The sequence below is a fragment of the Rhamphochromis sp. 'chilingali' genome (assembly GCF_963969265.1).
Source record: "Rhamphochromis sp. 'chilingali' genome assembly, chromosome: 17".
In the NCBI taxonomy this organism is placed as follows: domain Eukaryota; kingdom Metazoa; phylum Chordata; class Actinopteri; order Cichliformes; family Cichlidae; genus Rhamphochromis; species Rhamphochromis sp. 'chilingali'.
Genome location: NC_137944.1, coordinates 1,262,087 through 1,284,091, shown reverse-complemented (window position 1 = coordinate 1,284,091; position 22,005 = coordinate 1,262,087). Strand labels below are relative to the sequence as shown.

At 41.3% G+C, this 22,005-nt stretch overlaps 1 protein-coding gene across 4 annotated transcripts in view; it reads left to right on the top strand.

Annotated features, from left to right (window-relative positions):
• thrb (thyroid hormone receptor beta) overlaps positions 1-22,005 on the top strand; it is a gene marked incomplete at its 5' end in the record, with an annotated part of 110,820 nt that overhangs the window by 81,615 nt on the left and 7,200 nt on the right. Inside the window, 8 exons of one of the 4 annotated variants that reach the window (XM_080863351.1) lie at positions 4,027-4,096; positions 6,000-6,050; positions 19,019-19,119; positions 19,193-19,340; positions 19,964-20,169; positions 21,161-21,247; positions 21,375-21,521; positions 21,671-21,929. In XM_080863351.1, coding sequence (XP_080719477.1) covers positions 4,090-4,096; positions 6,000-6,050; positions 19,019-19,119; positions 19,193-19,340; positions 19,964-20,169; positions 21,161-21,247; positions 21,375-21,521; positions 21,671-21,929 — 1,006 coding nt within the window. Of the gene's footprint in view, positions 1-4,026; positions 4,097-5,999; positions 6,051-16,674; positions 17,009-19,018; positions 19,120-19,192; positions 19,341-19,963; positions 20,170-21,160; positions 21,248-21,374; positions 21,522-21,670; positions 21,930-22,005 lie in introns of those variants that run through there. The other 3 variants (XM_080863353.1, XM_080863350.1, XM_080863352.1) reach the window with 3 other exon arrangements.

Sequence of the window (22,005 nt, the reverse complement as noted above, 5' to 3'; positions counted from 1 at the left end):
CAGCGACAGTATTAAAGGGCCAAAAGGACGTCAGCAGAGGAGGTCACAGAAGAGGACTTTTGGGAGCCCTGTTCTGGCAAGCTCTCTGTGGACTCAGGAAGGGAAACCAGGGCTTGGCTCAAGCTGTGCTCAGCCAGAGGGAAGAACTGGTGACCCAGATTTGGGATATTGTTTAGCAGTGGAAAAAGGACTTTGATGATCCGAGGCAAAACTTCCAGTATAGAGAAGGCAGAGCCTGAAAACTCATGGGAAGCCACATCTATCACACTGACAGAGGTCGCTGCGTTAGTTAAGAAGCTCCCTGGTAGCAGCGCTGGTCGAGATTCACTTTGAGAGTCACTGTTTCACTGTAATGGAGAGAGTCAAAATATCAATCTAAATTGCAGACAAAGCACATTACAGTTGCATGTTATTCAATGAAATGAAATAAAATTCAGTGATGTCCTATAACCCAACAACTACAATCAATCAATTACAAATACTCCGTGTTCATAAAGCACACCTGTCCACAGACTTCATTTCTTCCATTCCAACCTCCCCACCTCCATGGCCAGACCAGAAAGTCAATGAAAAACATTGTAGACCACAAGAAGCAAGAAGCTTGGTGAAAAAGTGACAACTGTGACAACAGAGATGCAAGAAAAAAAGACTTTAAATTGCTTTTGGTTTGACTCCATACAAAATCTTGCCTCATGGGGTGAGGATGATGAGAAAGGTCAGGGATCAGCCCGAAACCGCTTGGGTGGAGCCTGATCAGTGATCCCAATGATGGCAGTTGGGACTACAACCAAAAACTGATAACACACTACGCCTTAATGAATTGAAATCTTGCAGCATCCACCAGGTCATGTGCCTAAGAAAGCTCAGGTATAGGCCCAACTTAAACTTTCCAGTGAATATTCAAATGACTCAGAGAAGCCATGACGGAGTGGCCGAGCCAGTCTCCAGACCTCAGGTCTGTAGGTGCAGAGAGCTGAAGCTTCAAGTGTCCAAGCGACAGCCAAGAAACCTGAAAGATTTCATTCCTATAAAGAGGAGTGGGCCAGATTCTCGCTGAGATGTTCGCAAACCTAGAGACCAACTACAAGAAACGTCTTACCACTGTGCTTGTCAACACGGTTTCTCCAAAAGTAGTAATGATACTCAAATTATGACTTTGGTATCATTATTTTTTTGTGGATTTTTGGTTGATATACAGTTTGAACTTACGTTAAAAGTTAGAGACTGTTCATTCCTTGGTAAGTGAGCAAACTTTTAAGTTATAGGGTGAGGAGCTCAGACATCCAGAGGGATCTTAGAGTATAGCTGCTGCTCCTGTGTGTTAATAGGTGGGTTTGGTAAGGATGCTTCCTGAGTACTTCCCTTGGGAGACTTTCCAGGTAAGTGGAAGATAACAGATGGATGGACAGTTGCAAGTAGAAACATGTAGCGGTGGTCATAAATTACTGCACTTGGACACTTGATGATTGATTGATTTTTGTGCTGGTAGTCAACTCAGACACAGAAAAGGAGCTACTGACCAAACCAAAACGAGACCCGGGCTACTGAACTTGCCAAAAGAATAATTAGCTGGACTACAGTACAAGGAAATGAATTAAGGTGTGACCAAACTACACTTTGATAGTGACCGTGCTTATGACAGTAATGGCATGTTTACATTTCAGCACTTGTAAAAGTTGGCATGAATGTTAATGTAAGCAAACCTGGAAATGCATTGTATGATTTTGTGCTGCTCTGTTAGCTAAACACCACTGCAACGGCTTTAAGTGTGTGCAGCAAACCTTTGATCCAGACTTTCATGCAGCTTCAGTTTCTGTCAGCTGGGTCTGGTTTGAAGGACGCATGTGGTGACGGTACATTACAGATAGAAAACTTGTTTAAAAGTGGAGCACGGTGATGCACGAGCATGCTTTTCATTTATTTTGTGTCTCTTGCGTATCCGTTACCCTCTGCCTAAAGGTTTTACAAGGTAATTACACTGGAAGAAAATAAGGAAAACTAACTAATAACAGACAATGAAGATAATGAAGGGAAATTAAAATGCTCAGCAGTTAAAATCTGCAATTCTCCAGTTCAATGCTGAGAGAACAAGGTTACAAGTTCAGACATAGATCAGCTGAACTTTTATATAAAAGTATAAAGGAAATAAAAATGGACAATGAAATGCCTCATTTAGTACTCGTCAGTAACTATCAGTTAATCTGGTCCTTGGATGATAGCAGCGAGGAAGTGTACAGCATGTGCCCTATTACAGGCCTATTTCCTGTTTCCTGCCTTACCTCAGGATTCTGAACACATACATGTAAGTCACATCTCGTTCTTTATAGCCACTCTGTTTTCCCTCTGTTGTTGCCTCAGATGTGTCTGTGGCCTGGCTGTAAGTGACAGGTGGTCGAGCAGGTCACCTACTAACTATTCCTGTTTGCATCCAGACCTTTGAGATGGTCCTCAGGAATACCCACACGCGTGTTCAGTGAGTGTTAATCTGACCTCTGCTTGACTTCAGTTTTTATTCATTTCTTTTTAGTTATAATGTGTTGAAGCCTGCATCCTGACCTGTTCATGATAATATTTGCATCCTCCAATCGTTTTATTAACCTTGAAGATATTTCATGCTGACACTTTTTTATCGGCTGTGCAAGTGTCAGGTGTAGCACAGTGACAGTACGTGAGGTTTGATCGGCGTGCAGTGAGAGGATACGTGCTTATGTGAGCAGAGAGCGGCCCTCCATGTTCTTATCAGTCCAATCTCAATCAGGTGGAGTCCTCTTGTTGTGGCTTCAGCTACAGGAAAGTGTGATGCATATGTGGCCTCCTGAGGACAGCTGCTCAAGGACATTCAGCTTCCTGCTTTCTCGTCTTACTGTAGCAAGTTACAGTTTCAGCTGCACCCTGGTCAGGTACAGTAACAGCCAGATAGCGTGCTGCACTGTGCACTGTGGATGTGCTGCTGTGGCTTTGATTCATTTATTTATTATTCATTTTTCAATAAACCGCTGCACTGACAGTTGTTTATCAGACTCAGCATCAGATGTATCGCCCAGTGAAAAGACAAGAGACATTATCTGAATTTTAAAAGCCAAATAGTGAAGTTAACATTCTGTGTGGGTCGTCCTTGTTGGTCTCGTTGGCTGTTAAGCCTCTCACCACAACCCTGTGAGTCATTCTAGCATTAAAAGCTCAAAGGATGAATCATCCTGTCAGTGTAAAACATTTAATCCCTGAGATATTTTAATATAGCAGTACATCTAAGTTTCTTTACATGATAACGATGTAAAAGTTAGCTCATCCCCCAGTTTTGTTAATTAACTGTGAGACCACAAGAATAAAAACATACATTTTATAGTAGATGATGGAAAAACAAAAGCTTGTCTCTCGTCTCAGTGTTTGTCTTTCTCTTCTGTGGTGTCGTGTGGACGGCAAAGTCAGGCAGAGTCTTTATCGTCACAGAAAGCTGTGAAACGTGCAGGATGGATTGGAGTCTTGGCCAAACCAATTCTGGGCCCCGGGCCTTATGTTGGACACCATGATTGTGATGATGTCACATGATCTTTGTTGGCACATGAAGTTGTTGCATGAGTGCAGTTGTTTTAAGTGCTGCATGCATTATAAACACCTATTTTACACAAAGGAGCATCAGTGCAAATAAGAACTGCTACTAAGAGTAACCTTTAGCTGACAAACAGTGAAACAAGGACGTTGCAGCAGAGTTGAACGCCTGGTGTGTGCAGTGTGTTGTTTGTGTGTTGGATGCACACTAACAAAACCTCAGAGGGAAAGAAATGATACCTGGACCCTGAGACGTAACATGAGCATGTAACCACTAGATGTCATCCTGCACAGAGGACGAGAACTGAGAGCTGGCAGCCTGTGCAGTTTCGTTTAATCTAACATTGGGTGATCACTCCTGTACACTTTATGTTTTTAAAATGACGAGCTGTGAGGAAAAGACGCTGTTCAGAGATGTGTGTGAAGCTGCTCTGTTAGATAAAGAATGACTGAGCGTTTGTTTCTGTGTTTGGGTAGGTAGGAACCCAGAGGTCTGATGAGGCTCTGAGGATGACGTCTTTGCCTTGAAGCCCCACCAGTATGTCAGGTAAGGCTCACACTGCCAGCTTCACTCCAAATATGATGGAACCTAAAGAAAAGTCTTATTATTCTCTATTTTTTAGTTGGTGTGAAAGTTGATGTGAAAACTAAAAAAACAGCAAATACTCTGTTTTACTGGTTAATTCTGATCGGGGAAACAACACTGAGCAAAGTACAAGCGCACAGGTTAGCACTGTTGTAACGCGAGTAATCCAACGCCGAGTGCTTTCAGAACACTGTGTTAGACAACAGAAGTAAAGAAACATATGTGACTTGCTACACAGTAACCAGCAGAATGACTTTGTGTCACCACTTCTCACTGAGCCGGTTTGACATCAGGACCTCTGCTTCACAGTTTATTTGTCAGCTGCTCGGCAACGAGGTCAGAAATGAAGTGTGAGGTTTGCTGTGGCACCCAACAGTTTCTGCACATAATCTGACAGCAGTCAGTCATTCAGCCTGGTGTTAAACAACTGAGATAATAAACCATTAACTCCTCAACAGTTCTTTAAAAATCAGTTTTTACTGCAGTTCAGGATCAAATTAGTAGTGTGCAACTCCATTAAGCTAATATTTGCTTTAACATGTACAGTATGACAGAGTTGAGTCCGATCCAGGACAGACTGCATGATGGTGCTACAAGCTGTGGAAGCAGAGAGGAAGCAAAAGGGAGTCGAGACCTAATAATAAGTTTAAGTGTTTGAATTATGACCATCCTTTTACAAGAAGGGATTTGGAAAGTACAACAAATGAATTTGCACCAATAGGAACTTGATTCGTATCATAGCTGCAGTTAAAACTGCTGCTGCGTTACCATGAAACTCAACTTTTCTAAAACCTATTTTTAAACTGCATTTTCATATTACGATAGCAAAGAAACAGAAACAAGCACATAACAAATGCTAGTGAAGAAGAAATCACCAGATATCAGTATTGGTCTTAGAAATAATCCACTTTTTCCATTTCCTGACCTGTTATTAAATGATTGCTCAGCCAGTTTTTCCCTCGACTGTAGCTGTTGGCTTTAAAAACATGGTCAGGTCTCAATAATCAGCTTGTAAAGATAACCTAACATTTTAACCTGGTAGCTGTAACTGACAGAAGATGCTCACACTCGTAGCAGGGAGGCCCCTTCGAGCAGCAGGACTGATGCAGTGTTTGTTGGCAGAGATCAGTGACCAGTACAAAACCCCGACCACTGCATGTCACACTCTACACTTTGGTTGGACAGTGATAGTCTGCCCTCACCACCAGAGGTCCACGTTGTCTTAGAGTGATAACAATGTTTTAATCAAGGTGATCAGTGTTAAACTGTGAAAAGGTCTCAGCTTGAGCCTGATGGCAAAATCAGCTCTTTTCCACACACACACATATTAACCATTCATTTCTATAACATGGTTCATCCCTGTTCACACACACAGCAGCACCACTTCATTCGGCCAAATCGAAGCATCAAAAAGGCAAAGAAATGTGAAGATGGCAGGACGCTGCACGCAGCCATGCTGCCCTATATTAAACAGCCAAGACAGGATGTAGCTCTGCATTTATTTACTTAACTAGCAAATTGGGCATCAGTGAGGTCAGCGGGGCTGGAATTGGATTTAACCAGCCTGGGCGACCTCAGTGACCTGGCCATCCCTACATAGCCGACAGACTTACACTCACATGTTATCACACTGACAAAATGAACTTAAGCTTTCATTCACCATGTAAGCTCCAAGGGGACAACGACTGCTTTGGTATCTGAGATGCTGTTTTAGTTTTTACATGAACCTGCTGCTCTGTTGGAACAACTTCTGAAAGCTTTTAAGTTCATGTACGAAGCAGAGCAGCATTAGCTTCTCTCTCTCTCAGCTGTTTTATGACAACGTCGCTTGTGTTTTTTAAAGTGCCTCTCCCATCTATTTTAGAGCCAGCAGAAAAATGCTCCCCCCGCTGGAAAGATGAGGCCATTCAAAATGGTAATATTTCTCCTCCCTCTCTACACTGCTGTTTCCTTCTTCTGTCAGCATGGCGCAGCTTTGGATTTGTTAAGGAAAAACTTCGAAAGGGCTTCAAAAACTGGAATTATTTGATTTAAGAACATTTTTGTGTAGATTCAGTTCAAAATAAATCATATCCCAGTTGTTTCAGTTTCACCGATGTTGGGAAGCTGCAGACATCACGTTACAACACGTAGAGTAACTGAACTCAGACGTTTAAACATCAGCTCATTTAGAGTTTGCTTTCAAAAAGTGGGACATTCACTTATTGTAATAATAATAACAATAATAATAAAGAGGAAAGAGGTTCAAAATGTATAAGTAAGTAACGCTTTATTTGCACCTTTAACCCTTTAGAGCCGGTCGGAGCGGACACGCTCAATTTTGTGTAACTATTTTTAAATCCCGGTAGCTCTGCAACCACGTGAGCTAGCGCAATAATTTGTTTTGCATATGAAACCGGAGGAGTTGTACTTACATCTGATGCCATCAGCTTGTCCTCGGTCACGGTTTCCTTCCACATATAGCTTTGCAAAAACTGCATAAAAAGCACTTGCAGCAACAAAAACATAATATTCCAGAAACACGCTTTGCCGATCCGATCAGCTGTTCGTAACACTTCATACTTGGAATAGACGTCAGCGCGAACTTTCGCACGTCCGCCAGTACCTGCCCGAAACCGGAAGTGACGTCATTTTCGTGGAAATGTAGTTTTTTACCATCAGGGCCTCATGAGCCTATGCTGGTCTTTTTAAAAGTTATGTTTGACTTTATGACTTTCTGTGTCGTTTCTGGGATGCTGAGGACTCATATTGCACAGCTGGAAATAGTTTATTTTGATGCACCTGCTGCTTTTTTGCAAATTTGCAGTATAATATTTATTTCCGTTTTTCCTGCAGTATATAAAAATTGGTGTATTTCAAAAATAGAACTATGAAGACACTCAAAATAAATTTCCTGTGGTGGGAAACTATTTTGTGAAACTTTTTTGTATTTACAGTTTTGAGGGATAAGCCTCTTAAATTTCTCTAACTAGAAATATGTGTTAAAAAAACAAAAACAATTTTCAATTTTTTGGTAGTTTATTGCACTTTTTTGCAATTTATGTAATTACTATGGACTTAATGCATACATATTATTAAAATCTGGGCTATAACAGTTGTATTGATGTATAGCAACTTGAAATGCTCCCAAAAATGGCTCCACAGCCTGTAAAAATATGATATAAGCTCTGGCGGACTTGGTTCTGTGGTAGGTCTTAAAGGGTTAACCAGAACCCTGAAAACAAAGGTCAGTCGAACACAAGTCTAAAAAGCTGACTCTCAGCTGTGTGGGAGAGCCCACAGAGGGAGAGATTCTGGGGTCACTGTTACTCCTTCATTTTCAGCGTAATGCACAGCCCTGATCACATGACCCAGGGACCTGCTGAGCACATACTCAGATGTGTGCAGGTTCTTTTCCATGCAGAGCTCTAAAAGTGATATGTGAGGACGAAGAAGCCTCGCCGCAGCATGCTGGAGACATTTGGCTTAGACTAGTGAACAGTGAATTACAGTGTTGAAATATATGTATATATATATATATATATATATATGTATATATACATATATATGTATATATACATATATATATATATATATATGTATATATACATATATATATATATATATATATATATATATATATATATATATATATATATATATATATATATATATATATATACATACATACATTGGGTGAATGTGCAGTAGTAGCAGCAAGCAGGTGAATTCTGTACATTAATATGAATAGACATCTGACTATTTTACAGGATAGACAATATAAACATATTTAAACATTAAATATCAAAAAAAGCACCTCACTAAACTACACGGCGTAACTCTGCTCATAACCGTAGCACGTCGCAGCAGTGTGGTCACGTGATAGAGCGGCTGTGTGTTTGTAGCCTCACTACCAAACCGGCATTTCATCTCTGAGGAAGTGATCCCAGAGAGAAGTAAAGCAAGTGTGTAAGTTCATCTCTGAATGTTTGTAAAGCATTCCAGCGTTAAGCTTAACAACCGATATATGGAGCGACTGCCTCTCTCTCTCTCCTGCTGCTACTTCAATCATGAAACTGATCAATGATCAGCTGATCGTCTCTCTTCTTTGTTTTTGGCCCACTTTGCGCCAGAAAGAGGAAACCAGCGGCTGAACAACAGCAGCACGTTTAAGCTTGACTGTTGTTAGGATTTATTTAATATTACTTTCTACACCAGGATCTTTTTCTACAGCTGACGGCTGGTAACTGTGCAGGGGCGGATCTAGCAAAGTTTAGCCGGGGGGCCGATAGGGCATGAACAGGGAAAAGGGGGCACAAAGACATACTTTTCTTTCTTATTCTCATTTACAATGTTGAGCTTTTAATAAATAATTATCTGAATCTGACACCCAAAGTTTTAATCTGATGTAAAATATATAGAAGTCCATTACTGTATATAGTAACTGTTAAGTCTAATATACCCTAGTAAGCTATAGTACTTTTTCCTTTGGGAACCATCTGTGCAGTCTGCAGTTCTGTTGAAGAAAGATGTTGAATCTGTTTAATTATTCTTGAAAAATAATTGATTTCTGTGCTTTTTTTTTTTACATGTGCATTAAATTAAAGTTGATTAAGCATCATGAGGTGGAGGGCGGGGGGTGGTTCCCTATTTTATTTTTTTGCTGGGAGTTTGCAGCCCTATTAGTTAGGTTGTTTAATATTTCTGGTAAGTACTCTTTAAAATACCAGAGTAGGGAGGATGGAGCAGGTTTACGTTTATTAGATTGATCAGTTTTGCTGAACTATGAAATATTTTGGGTGCAGTGTGTTTTTTACATACAGGTATAACAGAATAGCTTTAGTGTTGTTGTTTAGTTAAACTCGAGTATAAACTTATACAAAATCCTTTCAAATTCACAGATCTGACTAAAGGTAGATGTTTCTTTCTGTAGGTACTGTGGACACAACAGAAAACAGCAGCCATGCTTTGGCTCACTCAATTAATCAAAAAAAATCTATATACATATATATTAGGAGTGCAACGATATTCGTATCGATATTGAACCGTTCGATACAGTGCTTTCGGTTCGGTACGCATATGTATCGAACAATACAACATTTGTAATTTATTTTATCAACTTTTCTTCTGACGATGCTGTCTGTGTTGAGAGCTCAGTGAATCTGCGTTCGACTACTCCGCCTAGGCTGCACTGTCGAGCGCAGATCCACTGAGCCCAGCGCAAGTTAGCAAGACAGAAGCTAAGCTCGTTGCAACATGGCAAATTGAACCTCCCCCACCCTCATTCAGATCTGGCGTTTGGAACTATTTTGGTTTTCATGTGACGGATGACCCTGAAGGTCATCTTAGCGTCAAACAGGAAGTTTTCATGATTCTTTTGGACCAAAAGGCAGAACTGATGGCGGATGGAACGAATGTTTAATTGGAAATTAGTTTGAGCGTACAGTTAAAGGACAGTTACTTTTCAGTTTCCTTTCAGAGCATTTTTCAACTAAACAGAGGAGCGGAAAGTGTAGAGCATCTGTCTGTGTGCTTCATGTGTTAAAGGACAACTCTTTAGATGGTGTTGAACTCTGTTTAATAAGAAAAATCCCTTTTGCAGATTTAACTTTGATTGTATTCTTTCTGAATGAATAATATGAATCATCACGTTTCCATTTTTCCAAACGTAAACAAAAACAAATGACACCCCCCACCCCCCCGCCCCCTCATGCATTTGTATCATGTCCTGAATGTGGAGCGTTTTAAGTTTACCTGAAATGTTTTTGTCATCTTTGTTTTCATTTTCCAGTTGTGTATTATGCAAAATCGCATTCAGTAATATTTGGCTCTTAAACTCTCTTCCCATGATGCTTTGCACACTGCCTCTCAGCAGTCGCTCCTCTCTAGACTTCTTAATAAAATCGGTGCTGGAAGCGGACACGGCTGTAAGAACAGCATTTTTTGTCTCGCCTGGAAAACCTTTTTTGGACTTTGCTGGTGATCTGCACTCGATCCCTCATAACAGGATCAGGTTGTAGAATATAAACACAACCCTACAAGTTTGTCTAAATTCTGCGATTCGTGTTCATAAACAAGGTGATATTTCTTTAACAATATGATGATTCATTCAGCAAATGTTTGCAGTTCTGGGCGTGTTGGGCGTCTAATCCTTGTGGAGTTGTGTAGAGAAGGCAATGACAGTATTTATAATGAGAAAAAAGGAAGAGCAGGATTCAAAACAAGTTCACCCACCTTATCCTAAAGTGCAGGATAATCCTCTCCAACTTTAACCTTTACTGAGGGTAGCCTTCTGTTGTTCCCCTCAGCTTACCCTGAACTTTAAGGGAAAGGTTAGCCAACTAATGTGGCCTCCTCAGGTAACAAAGAGTAGCCAGGGACAACTGGCACTGGAGATCATGTTAACTGAGGGCCCCTGGATAAAAGAGATTCCTCACACCCAAAAATTGTTAATGACCAGCTTTGAACCCCCGAGTCCTCAAACGATCAAGGGAGGGAATGTACAAAAGCCCGCCGCGGGGCCAGTGTGGTAAAGAGCCACTGGGAGCGTAGTTCGTCTCGTAGGTGCACGGCACGGAAAGCTGGGGCGTTTTTTGGTCAAAGGCCTCGCTGGTTACTTCAGCTGTTGGCAGGAATACCTCGAGTCATCCATTAGAGACCATGCTGGATCGTATTTGTACATTTGTATTTTTTACATAGGGGAGGAAAAAAGAGACAGCTGGCATTTATGTGACCACCCCGGGTAAGTAGGAAAATTCATAGAGGCTCGTAATTTACTGTAGATTTTCCTTTTTTAGTACTTGTTGTTTTCCAGATACTAAAAGTGATACACCGGGCATCTGAGTATATTGCATTTTACCATATTAACATTCTCTATTTTAATATTTTAATTTTAATAAAGACATAAGTGCTTTCAGATCTGCTACACTTGCTAGATTGTCTTCTCAAAGCTCAGTGACAAAAGTATATATTTAAAGAAATATATATATAAATATCTTAATAAATGATATTTATGTGAGTCATATGCAAATATTAAGGTTATTTTCTATTTATGCTGTTTTAATACTGCATTTAAACAGCTTTTCAGCATCTAATAAAGCTTCACTTTATGTGACAAAGACGAAGAAGACAAAGAATTGGAGATTAAAAAATGTGACAAATGAACTAAATTCGTCACTAAAAGTCCAAAACGTGGCATAGAAAAAAGCGTAGACAGTCACACCATCCACTCAGACAACAGATTGTTTCATTATTGACAGGCGTTAAACTCTGTCTGACAAATGCTTAACAGTTGTTAAGAAACTACAAACAAGATTAGTTCAGGACCAGGACATCACCTCATCAAAAAGTTAAACTGGTATCAAGCCCTCTTTGCAAGAAGATTTGCCTCATAGGACCAGCCTCTTACCAGCTGTTGCATGTTGATCACATCTACTGGTCACACACTCACACTTATTACATTAATGGAGTTGCTAATCCCACGATAAGCTTTTTTAACTGTTCTCCCAGGCAGATCAATCAAACGCTGAACACTGAAACGTATTTTTAACGGAACAAGTCAAAATGTTCAATCTTATTACACAGTCACTACTCTTTGTTTAAGTAGATAAAGCAGCTTTATAACTCACCTCCACGACAGGTATTTTTAGCTATATACTATTATTACTTATCACTTGTCTTTAAAGCCTTATTGTTGTTGTTTTTATTACTGATCTTCAGCTGATCTCAGGAGTTTTCCAACTTGCATTTTAATAAGAAATCTTTGAGTCTTACAAGTACAGCAAAGCATGTTTGACAGCAGCCTGTATTTAACGGTAACTGTTCTATCTGTTGTTCCTGTCTTTAATGAAGAACCAATTAACAATTAGAGAGCTTTCCATAAATAAACAACAATCAAGGTCAAGGTTGTCTGTTAAAAACATTCAGTCACAGAGAGGCAGACATCCAGAAGAAAAATGGTAATGAGGAAAGTTTATTAATAACACAGTAGATCGTTTTCTTTTAGCACAGCAACAAAGCTTTCTCGTATTTCCCCATGAACTCTTTACTCATGCTGGTCTTACACTAGCCAGCTTCTGTCTATAAACACACACATGTAGATGCTACAGTATATGAGGATTATTGTATGTAATGAGTTCCCTTTTTTGTACAAACTTTGTGAGTCCTGCACAAGGCATAGAAAAGTGGTTCTCTACTCCCACCACCACGTTTCAGATTAAAATGTAATAACTTTGGACATCTGTTAGTTTACCACCGTACCACCCTGAGCTTGTCTGGTTTCAGGAGCTAAGCAGGGTCGGGCCTGGTTAGTACTTGGATGGGAGACGTCTGTTACACATATTTATGTCTTGTGTGTCAGATGTATATTATTATTTCTTACCTATTTGATTAAATATAAAATTAAGTGTGAAATTTGGTACACGGTGTGGTAGTTCTTCAAGAAGGGGGATCGGAGAAAGTCTACCAGCTTTAGGGGATCGTGCTTCTCAGCCTCCCTGGGACTATGTCAGGGTACTGGAGACGAGTATCCACCTGGTACTCAAACCTCAGATTCTGGAGAAGCAGTTTTTGTCTCGGTCACAGAAACTGAGACCAGCTCTTCATCCTGTCAAGGATATTTAAGCGTGGGTGGGAGCAATGTTCCCTCTAATGTTTCACGTGTCTGAGCGAACACAAACTCCCTGAGCGTCCCTTGGACCACTGTGAGCAACAGCAGACGTGTGCACTGTGGTCACGCCAGCATCCGATCCATCCAAGTTACATGTTTATTAAAGTAATCTAATTACAGCATTTATGTTAGACTACTTTTAATTAACTGCTTTAGCCCACTTACAATGAAAATTATAAAAATCTTGTTCCTGTCCTGTGCAGCATGTTAACACTATTGGAAGGAAAAATAATTTCAACTCCAATTTTGAAAACACAACTTTCTTTCTTTTCTTTTTTTTATAAAGCTCTGACTTGTATTATGAGTCTGTGGTCTGGGAGAGAGTCTGTAACTCTGTCTGCAAAATACAGTAAATAATGACCAATGTTGGGATATTAATTATATAGTTACTTCTGCAAAAAAGTTACTGAGGCGTTTTTTTAAATAAACATTTCAAACTATTTACAGAACAATCAGCTGTTCTGCATCAAATCTGATGCCACACAAATTATTTGTGCCGCTCCAAAAAATAATTTCTGTCTACTATGAGATGAAGGAGAACAACAGCCTGATACCTGCAGGCCTGACAGCAGCAGATGTGTCACTGCTGTAACACCTGTAACACTCAGCAGGCGCCTCATTGTTCTGACACACACAACACTACTGACTACACTACACACTAACTACACACTGACTACACACTAACTACACACTGACTACACACTGACTACACACTGACTACACACTGACTACACACTGACTACACACTAACTACACACTGACTACACACTAACTACACACTAACTACACACTAACTACACACTAACTACACACTGACTACACACTGACTACACACTGACTACACACTAACTACACACTAACTACACACTGACTACACACTAACTACACACTAACTACACACTAACTACACACTAACTACACACTGACTACACACTGACTACACACTGACTACACACTAACTACACACTAACTACACACTGACTACACACTAACTACACACTGACTACACACTAACTACACACTAACTACACACTAACTACACACTGACTACACACTGACTACACACTAACTACACACTAACTACACACTAACTACACACTAACTACACAAGATTTGTGTTAAACGTCTCAAATCTCTCACATCTCAAACACGCCGTCACTCCTAAAACTTCCCCCGTCCTAAACAACTAAAGGCCATGTTGCCATATCATTCTTTGATTGGTCCACATGGTACATTTTTCCACCAATAGGAAAGGCTGGGAGTTTTGGTGTTTTTGCTCACAGGCTTTCGAGCGTTTTCCTTATAAAACGCAGTTTTTACCGTTTCTTCCTGCAGTAAATATAAACAACGACAGTATTCAGGAAGAAAACCAAACATTGCAGATATTTTATCATAACTCTGGTTTTACGTGGCCGATCAACACAATTTAAAAACTGCTATAAAGTCCACACTTTTCCTGTCAGTTGTTCCGTCTGTCCTGCTCACATCTCCAATGGTTGTGCACGTTGTCATTAACGTGGCTTCACTCCACATCAGCCGCTTTGCTAAAACACCGGCACATAAGGACGCTGTCATAGCCTGTCAGCCACGTTGATTAGCTGCGTATATACGAATGTGAATCGCATCATTGGCTGGACTTTGGGATAAGGTGGCATCGTTCTGATCCCATACGGGAGCAGCCAGTCACTGACTCACACTGCAAACAGAATTGTTAAAGTTTTAATTTTAATTTCAATTCAGGTTAGTTTTTTTTTTTTTTGTGCGCAACGCAGATTTGCACAACATTGGATGGGAGTAGTAGTAGTACTAGTACCATTCAACCACATCCCTTAAGTTATTGTGCAGGGCGGGTGCTTTGGGAGTATGGGATATCATGCTCGTTGTTGCAAGCTATTTGTCCCTGCAACACCAGAGCTGGTCTGCATTGGTCTGACTGTTTCTTGGTGGGTGTTGGACTCTCCCAGGGCTGCTCGTTGACACCAATGCTCTGCATCATTTTTATGAACAGAATTGTAAGCACAGTCATGGGGCACATAGTGTCTGGTTCAGTTTTAGCTCTGGCAGATGACGTGGTTTTGTTGTTTCATGGAGTAATGACTGCCAGCTTGTACTGGAGTGGTTTGTGGCTGGATTGAGCTGTGCTCACCCACAGAGACAGGGTGTAGAGTCCAGATATTTGGGGTAGAGCCCGTGCTCTTCTGTGTCGACAGGAGGCAGTTGGGATGGGATGATGACCAGGGGCACCTCCTCTGTGGGGCGGTCCAGTAATGTCCCACCAGGCGGAGACCTCGGGGTAGACCCAGGATACGCTGGAGAGATGACATCTTTTGGTTGACTTGGATGGATATGCAACATACCAAAACAGACCTTTAAACAGATTGTAATAGGTGATTGTGGCACTGTTACTATTTTCAGGTGGTCTACTTTTTTTGGTCAGTCTTAACTAGAGACATTGGTGATGCTAAATTAAAAGAAAAAAGAGTTTTTATTTTAAAAGCTCGTCCATGGCATCATGCAGAGTTTCAATGATTTGACATGAAATGATAATTTACTGTAATTCATAAATGGACTATAATATTTGGTCATCTGCCTCGAGATGCATATTAATGTCAGTGACTTCCATTCTTAATTCATATTTTCTAATGATGCTGACCCGCTGTTTGCCACTTTAACACCTGTGTGTGAAAAAATATTGTTTACCGTGCAAATTTGAAATACATTTAAATCTCAAGGCTGTCATTATTATTGACGCGGACGCCTCATTAGTATGACTGAGCATAACCTCTCTGGGATTAATAAGTGCCTTTACAGAAACGGACCACACAATGTTTCATTGTTTAAATCTATATATATAGATATATATAAATATATAGAGATATTTAAAACACTTTTAGACTCAACTAATTTTGCAAACAATTAGTTGAGTCTAAAAGTGACAAGAAAAACAAATAAATTGGAATTTTTGGTTTACAAATTTCCACACTAAATGTTTTTCAGCAATTTAAAATTCTTTGCGCAACAAGAGACAATAAATCTTAGTGCTATTTTGTACATTTACATGCATTCGCACAGTTTTTCATGGCGCAATCCCTGAATTTGATTTAGCTGCTGACCTAAACCAAAATGTTATTTTGGTTTTTGTGCAGGTATTCATTATTCTAAGTAAATCCCAAATAATTGCACTAATATGTGCCCTATCTTTCCATAAGCTGCACAGCAGGATCTAAATACACATTAGAGTCTTATTGGTGAAAAATCAGGGCCATGTGTTAAAACCCTTCTTAGAACCTTCTTAGTGTTGTAGTACTCACCAAGTGGCTTCAAGCCTAAGGGACCTAAGGGAACTTGTTAGTCGGTTCTGTTAAAATACCCAGAGGATAAGCAATGGTCAAAATGTAAAGGCCAAGGTTATGAGGTTAGGAAAGGATCGCGGTTAAGATAATTCTTGTATCATATGCGACCCCTCCTCAGGCAGGTTTTTTAACCATTTGTGTTTTCGTGGACCAGCTTTTCTTTAGATTTGTGTGTGTGAGATGTTTCTTACAGTAGGTGCATCATGTAATGTCTTAATCTGTGACATCGCCACTGTCTGTGGTACATCACGGATTTGTGAAGTGTAAGATTAGAGCCTTATGTCGTCATAAATCTCTGCTTCCCAATTTGGCCGGGTGGTGGCGGGTGGGGCAGTTGCAAGGTGTTGTTTGTGGTCTGTGGATTTGTTGGATAAAGCGTTTGCTCCTAAGTACGGTCAACTCCATCAGGTCCTTTCAGATCAGGAGTTATTTTCTTCATTTCGTGGCTTGATGCCAGCTCAGGCTTTTCTTTTTTGAGAGAAGATAGTTCTCCGGGTAGACCCAGAAGTTTTTATGGTGCTCTGCTGAAGGTCTTCATCATGAACTATTGCATTCCGGACATGTACGAGATGCCTCACACCGGCGTCGGAAGCTATTCGGTGCAGGGAGGTGGGGAATATTGCATGTACTCGGACGAAGGGTCCGGGTATGGCAACTGTGAGCCTCAGCCCCTTCATCATCCACCCTGCATGGAGCAGGCTTGGTCCCCCAGCCAGCACTACTCGTGCTCCTACGCCGCGGGTCCTTCTGTTTTTAAGAGTGAGTTTTGCAGCATGGAGGTCCCTCTCAGTCACTTCCACCAGCCTGAGTACTTCCCCGAGATCAAACCTGAATTTTCACACCTGCGGTGGATGCAGAGTGCGCACAGAAAAGGTACGACATGCAGGCTGTGATTATTTAGCTCTTTAACAAAGTACCTGAGGGGCTGGAACTGCAGCTCGGACGTGTTCAGGTTGTTTAACTTGTTGAAGTTGCGAGTAACTTAAACAGTCTCCACTGTCTGTAATTAACTGGGTTTGTGTGTATGCAAGCATGTGTGTGTGTGTGTGTGTGTGTGTGTGTGTGTATTTGAGTTTAGTTGTGTGTGTGTGTTTGAGTTTAGCTGTGTGTGTGTGTGTGTGTGTGTGTGTGTGTGTGTATTTGAGTTTAGCTGTGTGTGTGTGTGTGTGTGTGTGTGTGTGTGTGTGTGTGTGTGTGTGTGTGTGTGTGTATTTGAGTTTAGTTGTGTGTGTGTGTGTGTGTGTGTGTGTGTGTGTGTATTTGAGTTTAGTTGTGTGTGTGTGTTTGAGTTTAGCTGTGTGTGTGTGTGTGTGTGTGTGTGTGTGTGTGTGTGTGTGTGTGTGTATTTGAGTTTAGTTGTGTGTGTGTGTGTGTGTGTGTGTGTGTGTGTGTATTTGAGTTTAGTTGTGTGTGTGTGTTTGAGTTTAGCTGTGTGTTTGTGTGTGTGTGTGTGTGTGTGTGTGTGTGTGTGTGTGTGTGTGTGTGTGTGTGTGTGTGTGTGTGCGTGTGTCTATAATATAACAGACTTGTAATACACTTGCTCAAACTGATGATTGGTCCTTCTTGATCATCGATCAATGATGTCTGGGATTTTCGAATTAAGTCCGATAAGCATAAATCCAAGACATAAGGCATCGTGCGCTGGTCTGTGATCAGGGCTTGTAGCTGTGTTTGATTGAGGTAGACGGGGTTCCTTATTGATTGCTGTTGAGGCAACAGAAGGCTGACAAAAGATATTGATCGGTTTGTTAACCTGCTGTCCTGGTGACAGAATTCACTCAACCCAATCTCAAATACAAGATAGACTCCACAATATTAGAGTCTACAAAGATTTTTCCATGAAGTGTGTTAGAAGCATCAGAGTTTACCTGCCACTCCACACTCTGCTGTTAGCAAGTGTGACCACCTACAGAAAAGAACAGGTTTTGGCAGTTTGCTCATCTAGAGCATTCAGGTAACTACTAAAACAATTCCACAGGTTCCCAAGAGCCAAGGTCTCAACAAATTCACCCCATCGTCAAACTACGCAATATTCAGAAAATGCCAAAAATCCAAGACCAACATCTCAGACTCTACAGGCTTCAGTTAGCATGTTCATAGCAGTAGAATTAGAAAGAAACTGAACAACTATCGCTTGTTTGTAAGCGTTGCCAGAAGAAAGCCTCTAAAATAACATGACAGCATGGCTTAGACTTAGGAACAAACCTCAACACCACAAGAACTTTGCAAAGCAGCGATGTCAGGAGATAAAGCACCTTGTTTGGAGAAAACCAAACACAGCAGGGCAGTACAAATGCTGCATAGCAACTGTCGAGGACAGCAGTGGAGCAGTGATGATTTGGACTCGTTTAGCAGCCACAGATCCTGAATACGTTATAGTCTCTGAGCTGACCATGAACGTCTCTGTATACAAAAGTATTCCAGACTCAAGCTAAAGCTAAGGCCTTGGGGGGAGTGGTGCCTGATCAAAATCTAGACCTCAACTCAGTGTCAGAGCTGTGCATGAAAACTTCCCTGCAAATCTCAACAAAGTGAAGAAATATTATAAAGAAGATGGGCCAGCGACAGACGTGCCCACTGCTGAGTCATGGGGGGTGTAGTTTTTAACAGGACTACAACGAGTCATGTTACATCATTCTGTAGTGTGTATTTTATGCAAATGCACACATTCATTCATATATGTGTGTGTGTGAGTGTGTATACAATTATCTTTTTACTACTGTGCAAAGAATAGTACATTGCCCCAATTTTAATTAATATCTAATAAAAAATGAATGTGTTTGGACAAACATTGTGAATGGCAGTCGTCAAATTTACTTGACATTCGTTTGCCTTATTTTTAAAATTAAAACAAATCCAGTTGTCTCCTTCTTTTCTCTCTAGGGTACATACCAAGTTACCTGGACAAGGATGAGCTATGCGTAGTGTGTGGGGACAAAGCTACAGGCTACCACTATCGCTGTATTACCTGTGAAGGTTGCAAGGTAAACCATGTGACCACATGGCCTCAGCCTTCGCCGTCTCCCTGTTCTGATCACGTCGCCTTCTGTTTTCTAGGGATTCTTCAGGCGGACAATCCAGAAGAATCTCAATCCAACTTACGCCTGTAAGTACGAGGGCAAATGTGTTATTGACAAAGTGACCAGGAACCAGTGCCAGGAATGTCGCTTCAAGAAGTGCATTGCAGTGGGAATGGCAACAGACTGTAAGTGGCCTCAGTAACAGGATATTTGACTCTTGTCTTTATAGCTTTTATGTCACTTTTGCATTTCTGCTGTTCTTCAATTGGAAAAAAAGAATTCTGACATTTATTTACAAAAACAATGCCATTTATAAAGAAAGTGCAGAATTAGTAACAAAATCAACAAAGAAAAGTTGGATTTAAAGAAAGTTCATCAGGGTTTGTCATCACCTGAAATATATTTACTCCAAATAAAAGCAGTGATGATTTTTCACCACATGGAAAAACAAATAATGGTCTCCATATTCACATTTTGTTTGATTGTGCCTTTCACATTTTTCATACAATGGAAAGTTTGTTTTCATGTGTGGGTCATTTGACTCTTAAAGCCTCCTGCTACATTGTATCTGCATCATTTTCTGAACGTCCAAAACATAAAACGGTTCAAAACACAAGAACAATCATGAAGCATGAACAAGTGTCACCTCAGCGGGATGTCATGTTCTGTGTTGGAACAACTCTGCACCTCAGCGAGTCATCATTTTATGCCCCCCTACCCTCCCCCCTCCTCTCCCTCTTTCCTTTTCCTTCCCGTCCACTCTCTTGGCCTCCCTTGGCCCCCTGCTGACCCCCTTTATTTGCCCCAGTGGTGTTGGATGACAGCAAGCGGCTTGCCAAGCGGAAGCTAATCGAGGAGAACCGGGAGCGCCGTCGGAGGGAGGAACTGCAGAAGACGGCGTGGGACCGACTGGAGCCCACCCAAGAGGAGTGGGACCTCATCCGTATGGTGACCGAAGCCCATATGGCCACAAACGCCCAGGGCAACCACTGGAAGCAGAAGCGGAAATTCCTGGTGAGACATCGTCCTCCTCCTCCTTCCCTCCTCACCAAAGCCTTGATTGTATCGATTACTGTGCCCTGTTCAAACCACCAACCCCCCTGACCCCCACCTACCTCCCCCTCCCGCCCATCTCAGCCCGCTTCCAACCCGTCCCAGCCCCCTTCCGCTTCATGTCCCCGTCTCCTCCTCTTCCACCACCACCACCACCATTGTTCCACTGTTCCCTATGTTAATATGTCCATGTGTTTTTTTGTATCTCCTTGTAGAGTGGGGAGAATTAGCTGGACGATGGAGAAAAGTGTTTCCTCAACGCAGCAGCACTAATTTATATTGGAACATCTTACTCTTGTCTTATGTTTTGCCGAGCAGCAACTTTTAATTGCTAATACTAATGACTTGCTTTTTTTCGTGCTGTTTAATTTTCCTCTCTTTCTGTTTGTAGCTTTTGATTTCACACCTCACTCTGTTTTTGACTAATTTTGCTTTTTCTGTTAAGTTTGATTACTCTGTCCGGACTGAGAGTCTGTCAGCTGTTTGTTGGCGTTATACTGAGTTTCTATGGCACGATTAAAGGGAACGCTCATTAATCGCAGAATTATTTGATCGGCGGGGTTTGGCAAAAAAAGAAGGCTTATTTTTCAGGATACTGGGGAAACGGGGGGGAAAGACTTTCCCTGCAGCAACATGAACACAGCCTAATCTGTCTGCAAACTTTCATGGCCGCATCTGTTGTTTTTCATGCAATTTGTTTCAAAAAGTGTTGAAAACGTGACCAAAGATTTGATTGAGGTCTCATACAAAGATCCGATGAAGAGCGTTCCCGAGGACCCGTTTGATCCGTGGTCCCGAGTCTTGCTGTGGAAACTCGTGTCCTATTTCTGTCTTTACCTGTTTTCTGTCTGCGCACTCTTTCATCTGTCTTCAGTTTTAACTTGTTTTATTTTAGTTGGCTTGACACGGGTTCTTCATTGAAACTTCACGATTCCTGTTGATTATCCAACAGGTCGAGGAAGCAATGCTTCTTAATGAAATAACATGTAATTTATTCTATACTTCTGACCAGAGTGCAGCGGGGGTGAAGGAAGCTAAGGTAAGACACACAGATACACGGTTCAGTTGAGTCTAACGACGGGTTTTCAGCCATTTACATGTAAAACGATGGATAAATAACAAATGATGCGATGAAACCAGCTGATGTCCACTCCTCGTTCTTTCAGCCTGAGGATATTGGTCAAGCGTCCACGGATAATGCACCTGAAGGAAGTAAAGTGGACATAGAAGCCTTCAGTCAGTTTACAAAAATTATCACCCCTGCCATAACCCGAGTGGTGGACTTTGCCAAAAAACTGCCTATGTTCTGTGAGGTAGGTTTGTTTGAGTGGAAAGGGTGACTGTGAATGTGTCACTGAGTGGTTAAAGCTGTATATTCAGATTGAATATGAATCTTTCACAGTCTTTGACATAATGGAAGTTCCACCTGTCCCTAAATAAGCCATTCTTCTCTTTAACCCAGCTGCCTTGTGAAGACCAGATCATCCTGTTGAAAGGCTGTTGCATGGAGATCATGTCGCTGCGGGCTGCTGTTCGCTACGATCCAGAGAGCGAGACCCTCACACTCAACGGCGAGATGGCAGTGACACGAGGTCAGCTCAAGAACGGAGGCTTGGGCGTCGTCTCAGACGCCATCTTTGACCTTGGCGTGTCGCTGTCCTCCTTTAACTTGGATGACTCTGAGGTGGCTCTTCTGCAAGCTGTTATCCTGCTTTCATCCGGTAATCGCCTAGAGTGCACACTTACCCGAGTACATAAGAGGTTATTAAAGGGTTTTCTTTCTCGCTCTTCTAGGTC